This window comes from Phasianus colchicus, chromosome 38 (genome assembly GCF_987193195.1).
Source record: "Phasianus colchicus chromosome 38, bPhaCol1.hap1.1, whole genome shotgun sequence".
NCBI lineage: Eukaryota > Metazoa > Chordata > Aves > Galliformes > Phasianidae > Phasianus > Phasianus colchicus.
Window position 1 is genome coordinate 1,966,527 of NC_143473.1, and position 10,815 is coordinate 1,977,341.

Here is a 10,815-nt window from a genome sequence, read left to right on the forward strand (position 1 = left end):
GCCCCGCCCCGCCCCGCCCCGGCGGCGCTGCGGCTCCGAGCGGCGGCCCTGGGCCGGCTCCGGGCACGGCGGGCCCATCCCGCTCCGCCCGCACAGCCACCAGCCGTTATTCCCCGCCCCGCCGGACCGGGGCCGCCTCCGTCTATGGGTCGTCGCCGGGGCGAGGCCTGAACGGGCCCCGAACGCCCGGAGCCGCGATGGGAGTGGCCGTGGGCTGAGCCCTCAACCAGGTACCTCGGGGAGGGGGAGGGAACCTCGGGATGCGGGGATGGATGGGGGCAGCGGGGGGATGGATGGGTCGGGCTGGGTGGTACCGGGTCGTACCGGGCCGTACTGGGGTGGTACTGGGTGATACTGGGCCGTGTTGGGCCTTATTGGGTGGTGCTGGGCTGTGTTGTGGTGTGCTGGACTATACTGGGCAGTACTGGGTTATACTGGGTGGTACCAGAGCCTACTGGGCAACGATGGGCTGTGATGCTTTATACTGGGCTGTGTTGGGCCTTACTGGGCAGTACTGGGTGGTACTGGGCTGTGCTGGGATATACTGGGACCTATTGGCCCCTGCTGGGCTGTGCTGGGCAGCAGTGGGCCATACAGGGCTATACTGGGTGATGCTGGGATGTGCTGCTCTATACTGGGCTATACTGGGACCTATTGGCTCCTGCTGGGTTGTACTGGGCAGCAACAGGCTATACAGGGCTATACTGGGTGATACTGGGCTGAGCTGGGATGTGCTGCTCTATACTGGGCTATACTGGGACCTTTTGGCCCCTGCTGGGCTGTACTGGGCAGCAGTGGGCCATACAGGGCTGTACTGGGTGATACTGGGCTGTGCTGGGATGTGCTGGGCTATACTGGGACCTATTGGCCCCTGCTGGGCTGTGCTGGGCAGCAACAGGCTATACAGGGCTATACTGGGCTGAGCTGGGATGTGCTACTCTATACTGGGCTATACTGGGACCTATTGGCCCCTGCTGGGCTGTACTGGGCAGCAGTGGGCCATGCAGGGCTGTACTGGGTTGTGCTGGGATGTGCTGCTCTATACTGGGCTATACTGGGACCTATTGGCATCTGCTGGGCTGTGCTGGGCAGCAGTGGGCCATACAGGGCTATACTGGGCTGAGCTGGGATGTGCTGCTCTATACTGGGCTATACTGGGACCTATTGGCATCTGCTGGGCTGTGCTGGGCAGCAACAGGCTATACAGGGCTATACTGGGTTGTGCTGGGATGTGCTGCTCTATACTGGGCTATACTGGGACCTATTGCCCCCTGCTGGGCTGTACTGGGCAGCAGTGGGCCATACAGGGCTATACTGGGCTGAGCTGGGATGTGCTGCTCTATACTGGGCTATACTGGGACCTGTTGGCCCCTGCTGGGCTGTACTGGGCAGCAGTGGGCCATACAGGGCTGTACTGGGCAGCAGTGGGTCATACAGGGCTATACTGGGTGATGCTGGGATGTGCTGCTCTATACTGGGCTATACTGGGACCTATTGGCATCTGCTGGGCTGTACTGGGCAGCAGCAGGCTATACAGGGCTGTACTGGGTGATACTGGGCTGAGCTGGGATGTGCTGCTCTATACTGGGCTATACTGGGACCTTTTGGCCCCTGCTGGGCTGTGCTGGGCAGCAGCAGGCTATACAGGGCTATACTGGGTGATGCTGGGATGTGCTGCTCTATACTGGGCTATACTGGGACCTTTTGGCCCCTGCTGGGCTGTACTGGGCAGCAGTGGGCCATACAGGGCTATACTGGGTGGTACTGGGCTGAACTGGGTTATAGTGGGCAGTACTGGAACCAACTGGGCTCTGCTAGGCTTTGCTAGGCAGTACTGGGTTGTGCTGCTCTATACTGGGAGATACTGGGACCTGCTGTGCTGGACCCTGCTGAGCAGCACTGTTCTGTACTGGGTGGTACTGGGAGGTACTGGGCTGTGCTGAGCCTTACTGGAGTGTTCTGGTCCCTACTGGGCCTTACTGGGCTGTACTGGGTTGTGCTGGGCTGGGATGTTGAGTTATACTGGTATAATATTGGACTTTCTTTACTGGGCTGTGCCAAGTTCTGCATTGTGCCTTTCTGGGCTGTACTGGGCCATACTGGGCTACAACTGGGCCGTACTGGGCTACAACTGGGCCGTACTGGGCCATACTGGGCTACAACTGGGCCGTACTGGGCTATACTGGGCCATACTGGGCTGTACTGGGCTACAACTGGGCCATACTGGGCTGTACTGGGCTGTACTGGACCATACTGGGCTGTATTGGGCTACAGCTGGGCCATACTGGGCTGTACTGGGCCGTACTGGGCTGTACTGGGCTCTTTGGAGTTGTGCTGGGTCCCATTGCGTTATACTGGGCGATGCTGGGGTTGTGCTGGGCTGTGGTAGGGCTGTACTGGGCTGTGCTCAGTCTTACTGGGCCATACTGGGTTCTGCTGGGCCTTACTGGTTGGTACTGGTCTTACTGAGCTGTGCTGGGCCGTACTGGGTTGTGTAGGACTTATACTGGGTCATACTGGTTTACACAGGGCTGTGCTGGGCTTAGATTGGGCTCTGTTGGTTTATACTGGGCCATACTGGGCTGCATTGGATCATCTTGGGCAATATTGGCTCATACTGGGACCATTTTGGTTTGTGCTGGGCCATACTGGGCCATACTGGGCTGCATTGGGTCATCCTGGGTAATATTGGCTCATACTGGGACCATTTTGGTTTGTGCTGGGCCATACTGGGCCATACTGGGCCATACTGGGCTGCATTGGGTCATCTTGGGCAATATGGCTCATACTGGGACCATTGTGGTTTGTGCTGGGCCATACTGGGCCATACTGGGCTGCATTGGGTCATCTTGGGCAATATGGCTCATACTGGGACCATTGTGGTTTGTGCTGGGCCATACTGGGCCATACTGGGCTGCATTGGGTCATCCTGGGCAATATTGGCTCATACTGGGACCATTTTGGTTTGTGCTGGGCCATACTGGGCCATACTGGGCCATACTGGGCCATCCTGCAGTGCTGTGACCTGTACTGGGCTGTGCCCACGCTGACCCTTAGCGGGCCATACTGGGTCATGTTGGAACATACTGGATTATACTGGGTTTTCCCGTGCTGTTTCTGAGCCATTTTGGGATGTAGAGAGGCGTACTGGGATGTACTGGTGTGTACTGGTCCATACTGGTTCATCCCCTGTCCCGCAGGCCCTGTGGCAGCGCCCGGTGGGGATGAAGATGGAGCTGTGAGAGGAGGTACGGAGCTTTTGGGGTCGCTGTGGGATTGCAGTGGGAACCACAGAGGGGATGACGCAAAGGGTTACGAGGTCCTTGTAGGGTAGAGGAGCACACGGGGTCGTATGTGGGGTCACACGGGGGATTATTGCACGTGGGATTATGGGATGGTGGGGTCACGTGCGTGGGATGATGCCTGGGGTCACTAATTATGGGATCAAATGGGAATGCTTTGCCTGGGATTATGGGATCACACACAGCATGGCACGTGGCATCATGTGGGATCAACGCATGGGGTTGGGTACGTGGGATTACGGGGTTTATTTCACATGGGATTATGGGATTATGGAATCCCATGTGGGACTGTGAATGGGATGACACCTGGGATCCTGTATGGGATCAAATGGGAATGCTTTACCTGGGATTATGGGACCACACCCTGCATGGCACGTGGCATCATGTGGGATCACACACATAGGGTTGGGTGCGGGATCATACATGGGATTATGGGATTATGGAATCCCATGTGGGACTGTGAATGGGATGACACCTGGGATCCTTTATGGGATCAAATGGGAATGCTTTACCTGGGATTATGGGATCACACACATAGGGTTGGGTGCGGGATCATACATGGGATTATGGGATTATGGAATCCCATGTGGGACCGTGCATGCAGTGATACCTGGGATCATGCAGGATTGACATCACGGGATCAGATGGGAATGCTTTACCTGGGATTATGGGATCACACCCTGCATGGCATGTAGCATCATATGGGATCAAGACATAGTGTTGGGTGCGGGATCACACATGGGATTATGGGATTATGGGATTATGGGATTATGGGATTATGGAATCCCATGTGGGACTGTGCATGCAATGACACCTGGGATCACGTAGGATTAACATCATAGGATCACACGGGAATGCTTTACCTGGGATTATGGGATCACACCCTGCATGGCACGTAGCATCAAATGGGATCAACGCATAGTGTTGGGTGCGGGATCACCCATGGGATCCCGAGCTCCCAGCTGAGATACCGTGGGATCATCTCACACCGTCTCACCCCCAGGCCGGCGCAGGATGGCGAAGCTGCTGGTGCCGCTGGTGGTGCTGGGGGCGGTGGCTCAGCGTTGCCCCCCGCGCTGCCTCTGCCCCGCGGCCGCCCCCAGCCCCACTCTGCTGTGCGCCCGCACGGGGCTGCTGGCGGTGCCTCCCAGCCTGGACCGCGGAGCCGTGGAGCTGCGCCTGGCCGACAACTTCATCGGTTCCGTGGGTCGCGCCGACTTCGCCAACATGAGCAGCCTGGTTCACCTGACGCTGTCGCGCAACGGGCTGCGCCGTTTGGCTCCCGGTGCTTTTGCTGACCTGCGGGCTCTGCGGGCTCTGCACCTGGATGGCAACCGGTTGCCGGCGCTCAGCGGCCCGCAGCTGCGCGGTTTGGCCAGCTTGCGGCACCTCATCCTGGCCAACAACCAGCTGGCCGCCATCGAACCCGCCGCTTTCGCCGCCTTCGCCGCCACCGTGGAGGATTTGGATCTGTCTCACAACAACCTGCCTGCTTTGCCCTGGGAGGCGGTGGCGGCCATGGCCAGCCTGGCTACGCTGACTCTGGACCACAACCTGCTGGAGCGCGTCCCCGCCACGGCGCTCAGCCGCCTGCCGCGTTTGGCCCGTCTCGACCTGACAGCCAACCGCCTGCGGGCGCTGCCTCCGGTACCGGGTCCACCGGGACCCAGCCTGGCGGCGGGAGGCAACCCTTTACACTGCAACTGTGAGCTGCTGTGGCTGCGGCGTTTGGCACGACCCGACGGTTTGGAGAGCTGCGCCTCGCCGCCGTCGCTCGCCGGTCGCCTGCTTTGGGCTGTGCCCGAGGAAGAGCTGGCGTGCCGAGCTCCCCACATCGCCGGAGCGGCCGCCAGTCCCAGCGCCGTGCTGGAAGGGCAACCTCTGCGTCTTGGTTGTGCCGCCAACGGGGACCCCCAGCCCGCTTTGCACTGGTTGGGTCCCGACGGGCGTTTGGTGCAGAACGGCTCACGGCGAGAGTTGGGTGCCGACGGCTCCTTGCAGCTGCGCGTGGCCACGTTGCGTGACCACGGCGCCTTCACCTGCGTGGCGTCCAACGCTGCCGGTGAGGCCGCTGCACGCGTGGAGGTGGCGGTGCTGCCGTTGCCGGTGCCTCACCGACACGGGGATGGGGATGGGGAAGCTCAGGCAGGTCCCGGCCCTTCGGATATGGCGCGGGCCGGAGCCAACGACTCGCTGTCGGTGGGCGCGGAGCGGCGCATCGTGGCTGCGGATCTGACGGCGTCGTCGGCGCGCATCCGTTGGCTGCCGCAGCGCCACGTGCCTGGGCTGCGCATGTTCCAGATCCAGTATAACAGCTCCATCGACGACTCGCTCGTTTACAGGTTTGGGTTGCGAGGGGTTCCGGAAAGTTGGAAGGGGATTTAGGTTGTGGAATGTGGGGTTTGATGGCGTTGGGTGGTGCGTTGCGGCGCTGCTCGGGTGTGCGGGGTGTTGCACGGAGCTGTGTGCTACTGTGGGACGTTGCATGGTGTTGCACAGAGCTGTGAGGCGTTGCGAGGTGTTGCTCGAGGGCATTGCAGAGCATGGCTCGGGTCTGGGGGGGGTGTTGCACAGAGCAGCGTTGTGCTGTAGGGCTTTGCATGGGGGTCACGGAATCACAGAATGGCCAGGGTTGGAAGGGGCCTCAAGGATCACGAAGCTCCAACCCTCATGCCACGTGCAGGGCCACCAATCTCTACATTTAATACCAGCCCAGGCTGCCCAGGGCTCCATCCAACCTGGGAGTCGCAGGACAGGAGATTTGTGGGGTCACTGCATGGGATTGCGGGGTCACAGGGCTCTGCATGGTGTCACACGGCATCGCACAGACCCAGGGGCTCTGCATGGTGTCACACAGCATTGCACAGCATTGCACAGACCCAGGGGCTGTGCATGGTGTCACAGGGCATTGCACGGCATTGCACAGACCCAGGGGCTCTGCATGGTGTCACACGGCATTGCACAGACCCAGGGGCTCTGCATGGTGTCACACGGCGTTGCACGGCATCACACAGACCCAGGGGCTCTGCATGGTGTCACACAGCATTGCATGGCATTGCACAAACCCAGAGGCTGTGCATGGTGTCACACGGCATTGCACAAACCCTGGGGCTGTGCATGGTGTCCCACGGCATTGCAAAGACCCAGGGGCTCTGCATGGTGTCACACAGCATTGCACGGCATTGCACAGACCCAGGGGCTGTGCATGGTGTCACAGGGCATTGCACGGCATTGCACAGACCCAGGGGCTCTGCATGGTGTCACACGGCATTGCACAGACCCAGGGGCTCTGCATGGTGTCACACGGCGTTGCACGGCATCACACAGACCCAGGGGCTCTGCATGGTGTCACACAGCATTGCATGGCATTGCACAAACCCAGAGGCTGTGCATGGTGTCACACGGCATTGCACAAACCCTGGGGCTGTGCATGGTGTCCCACGGCATTGCAAAGACCCAGGGGCTCTGCATGGTGTCACACAGCATTGCACGGCATTGCACAGACCCAGGGGCTCTGCGTGGTGTCACACGGCATTGCACAGACCCAGGGGCTGTGTGTGGTGTCACAGGGCATTGCACAGACCCAGGGGCTCTGCATGGTGTCACACAGCATTGCATGGCATCACACAGACCCAGGGGCTCTGCGTGGTGTCACACAGCATTGCACAGCATTGCACAGACCCAGGGGCTCTGCGTGGTGTCACACGGCATTGCACAGCATTGCACAAACCCAGGGGCTCTGCATGGTGTCACACAGCATTGCATGGCATTGCACAGACCCAGGGGCTCTGCATGGTGTCACACAGCATTGCACAGCATTGCACAGACCCAGGGGCTGTGCGTGGTGTCACACGGCATTGCACAGACCCAGGGGCGTGCAGAGCGTTGCACGGAGCCGCGCGGCACCGCACGGCATCGCACGCAGCCGCGTGGTTTTGCGGAGCATCACACGAGGAAGCTGCGCCTCTTTACGCCGCGGGGGCAGCGTGGAGCCGCAGAGCAGCGTTGCGCATTGCGGGGACATCGTGCTACCCTCCCACCCATCACCCTTTCCAACCCCCCCCCCCCCCCCGCTCTTCCCCGCAGGCTGCTGCCCCCGTCCAGCCGGAGTTTCGTGCTGCGGGATTTGGCCGCCGGCCGCGAATACGATCTCTGCGTCTCCGCTCTCTACGCCGAAGGCACCGCGGCACCGCCCGCATCCCGGGCTCTGGGCTGCGTCCGCTTCGCCACCGCTGGGGGAACCCCGGGCTGCGCCGCCCCCCGACCCCATTTCTTGGGGGGCACCGTCATCATCGTCATCGGTGCCGCCATCGCCGCCTCCGTCCTCGTCTTCATCCTCATCCTCACCGCTCGCTACAAAGCCGCCCGCCGTCCTCCCGCCGCCGTCGCCAGCGTCTGTTCGCAGACCAACGGCACCCACAGAGCACCGGAACCCGAACCGCCTCCACCGCAGCCTTTAGCGGTTCCTCCGGTTCCTCCGGTTCTGAGCGCACCCGGCGGTTCCCGTGCGTTGTTTCCCAGTCACAGCTTCCCTCGGCGCGCCCGGACTCGGCGGCACGGATCGCTGCCTCGCCTCGACGCCCCCGACGCGCTGCCAGCGCTGCGCCCGTCCTTCGGCAGCACCCACTGGATGTTGGAGAGCACCGTCTGACGGGGGGGGTGGGTGGGGGGCGGCACCCCGGGGCGCTGGAGGCGGTTCTAGGGGTGCCCCCAGGGTGCCAAAAGCGGTTCCGCTGAGCGTCTTTGGGTGCCCTTATAGGGGCTGGAAGGCAGAGCGGGGTGTTTTTCTGCCGCCCTCGGATGCCGGTGGACCTTTGGGTGCCCAAATGCAGCCTTGGGTGCCTCCCAGCTTCATTAGGTGCCAGTGGATTTTGGGGGTGTGTGTGGGGGGGGTCTAAGCGTGCCCTCGGATGCCCCTCTGCGCCTTCAGGTGCTCTGCTGCACCCCTGGGTGCCAGTGGACCTTTTGGGAGTCTGAATGCACCCTGGGTCCTGGTGCACCCATGGGTGCAGCCCCAGGTGCTGGTGAGCTGCGGGGGCTTAAAAACGACTGGAGGAGGGGGAGGGGAAGGGGGGGGGCTCTTCTGCACCCGTGGGTGCCCCAACGCAGTATTGGGTGCCAGTGAACACATGGGTGTCCAAATACACCCTCGGATGCCCCTCAGCACCTTTGGGTGCTCCTCTGCACCACCGGGTGCCAACGGATACCGCGGGTCCCAATGCCCCGGGGCACCTGGACACCCATGGGTGCCCCCGTGCAGCCTCAGCACCTTTGGGTGCCCCCCACCATACTCACCCACTCGGTACCCCCCTCCTCCCCAGCCCCCTGGGGCGCCCCTGGGTGCTTCCCCTCCTCACCTCCCCCCTTCCCTTCCCCCCAACAACCCCGACACACGTTGCGCCCGGCCCCCCCCGCGGTGCCTTCGGCCGGGTGGCGGCGGGGGGGGCCCCGCGCACGCCCCCGCAATGTCTGCACAGATGACACGAGCCCCGCAGCCCCCCCCCCCCACCCCCCCGATCTGGCTGGTCTGGATACCCCCGCGGGGGTCGGGCCCCCCCCCCGCGACAGCCCCCCTTTCCACCCCCCCCCGTCCCCATGCCCTATCTGTCCCCCTCCCCCCCCAGTCACCCCTCGACTCGTTTCTCCCCTCCTCCCAAAGTCCCATTTTTCCTCCCACCCCCATCGTTGCCCACCTCCCCCCACCAGCCGCCCCCGGGCCTCCCGCCCCCCCCTCCCCCCCCGGCCCTCCGCAGTGTTTAACACAAGTTTTTACATTAAAAACCTGTGCCCCCCCCAACCCGGGGCCATTAAACCTTTTGTGTGTGAAGCGCAGAGGGAACCGCTCTTCTGTTTGGGGGGGGGGGGGGGGGGGGAAGTGGGCGCTCCCCCCGGCACAAACCGGCGCCCGATATGCAAATGAGAGGCGGGGCCACAGCAGAGGGGTGGGGGGGGTTGGGGTTGCCAAAGGCCGGGCAAGCCTTGGGTTAATTATTATGCAAATGAGGGGCGTGGCTTAACGCCCACCACCTCTTTTCTCGCCCTCTGCTGTTTCCTACCGCTAATCACCCGCCGCCGTCGGTGGGGGTGGGGGGGGGGGGTCAAGGACAGGTGGGCAGCAGCCTGGCCTCGTCCCCCCCACCCCGTTACAGCGGATCCCGACCTTGTGCCCCCCCCGCCAAGGCTGGGAACGGCCCAGGTGCGGCTTTTCGCATGGAGGGGGGGGAGAACGGGACATCGCGTCCCTTTGCGGTGACATCTGGTTCCGCTCCCAGGGTTGGTGGTCCCGAGGGGGTGGGGGGGGGAGTGGGGGGAGGTCAGGCTTGGCCAGCTGGGTCCCTTCCCAGAGGGTTGCACATCGAGTGGGAGCAAACACGTGGTGGTTCCCCCCAACCCCCCCCCCTCCCCTTTCCCGCATCCTTGGGATCGGGTATATTTGGGCAGCGGATGCGGGGAGGGCACGACGGGATGGCGGCGGTTGTGATTGCGGTGCTGGCGGCGGTGCTGGCGGTGTGCGGGGCTCAATGCCCGACCCCGGCCGATCTGAAACCGGCTAACGGTACGCGGCTCTGCGCTCAGCTCTACACCGAGGACAGCGTTTATTACGAGCGATGCTGTGCCGGCAGTTCGCTGGCGGTGCCTCCAGGTGCCGACGTTCCCTACATGCCCACGGGTTGGGCTGGTGAAGTTTCCTCGTTGGTGGTGGGAACACGTTGTGAGCTGACGGTGTGGTCCAGGGCTGGGAAAGAAGGGAACAAAAAGAGCTTCTCGGCGGGAGCTTTCCCGAGGCTGCAGGAGGTTCGAAGGGGGCTCTTCCGGGACTGGAATGATGCCATCAGGTCCTACTACTGCAAGTGCAATTGAGGAGGGCAACGGGGCTGCTCAGGGCTGCTCCATGAAGCGTGGGTCAACATGGGGCAGAACCAGTCAACGTGGGTCAACATCAGTCAACGTGGGTCAACATCAGTCAACGTGGGTCAACATCAGTCAACGTGGGTCAACGTGCACCAACATGGGGTAACATCAGTCAACGTGGGTCAACACGGGGCAGAACCAGCCAACGTGGGTCAACATCGGTCAATATGGGTCAACACCAGTCAACGTGGGTCAACATCAGTCAATGTGGGTCAACACGGGGCAGAATCAGTCAACATGGGTCAACACGGGCTAGAACCAGTCAACGTGGGTCAACGTGAGTCAACATGGGGCAGAATCAGTCAAGGTGGGTCAACCCCAGTCAACATGGGTCAACATAGGGCAGAACCAGTCAACGTGGGTCAACCCGGGGCAGAACCGGTCAAGGTGGGTCAGCCCCAGTCAACATGGGTCAACCCGGGGCAGAACTGGTCAACATGGGTCAGCCCCAGTCAATGTGGGTCAACCCGGGGCAGAACCGGTCAACGTGGGTCAACCCGGGGCAGAACCGGTCAACGTGGGTCAACCCCAGTCAACGTGGGTCGACACACCCCAAGATGAGGTAACAACAGTCAATGTGGGTCAACAAAGGGCAGCATTC

The 10,815-nt window shown here is 62.0% G+C and overlaps 2 protein-coding genes across 2 annotated transcripts; both read left to right on the forward strand.

Moving 5' to 3' along the window:
- Positions 1–18: 18 nt before the first annotated feature.
- Positions 19–8,811, forward strand: LRFN1 (leucine rich repeat and fibronectin type III domain containing 1). The gene is made up of 4 exons (XM_031607132.2): positions 19–230; positions 3,201–3,248; positions 4,306–5,644; positions 7,389–8,811. Exons 3-4 carry the CDS (start codon positions 4,317–4,319, stop codon positions 7,951–7,953), a joined length of 1,893 nt encoding a protein of 630 aa, XP_031462992.1. The 5' UTR covers positions 19–230; positions 3,201–3,248; positions 4,306–4,316; the 3' UTR covers positions 7,954–8,811.
- Positions 8,812–9,230: 419 nt separating this feature from the next.
- SYCN (syncollin) lies at positions 9,231–10,580 on the forward strand. Its single transcript, XM_031607153.2, has one exon. It carries the CDS (start codon positions 9,513–9,515, stop codon positions 10,161–10,163), a length of 651 nt encoding a protein of 216 aa, XP_031463013.2. The 5' UTR covers positions 9,231–9,512; the 3' UTR covers positions 10,164–10,580.
- Positions 10,581–10,815: the final 235 nt, after the last annotated feature.

Bases quoted from the DNA above. Each gene is read 5' to 3' on its own strand.
- LRFN1 (XM_031607132.2), top strand. From the start codon at position 4,317: ATGGCGAAGCTGCTGGTGCCGCTGGTGGTGCTGGGGGCGGTGGCTCAG. The intron at 5,645-7,388 runs GTTTGGGTTGCG...TCTTCCCCGCAG, and splicing joins GACGACTCGCTCGTTTACAG to GCTGCTGCCCCCGTCCAGCC.
- SYCN (XM_031607153.2), top strand. From the start codon at position 9,513: ATGGAGGGGGGGGAGAACGGGACATCGCGTCCCTTTGCGGTGACATCT.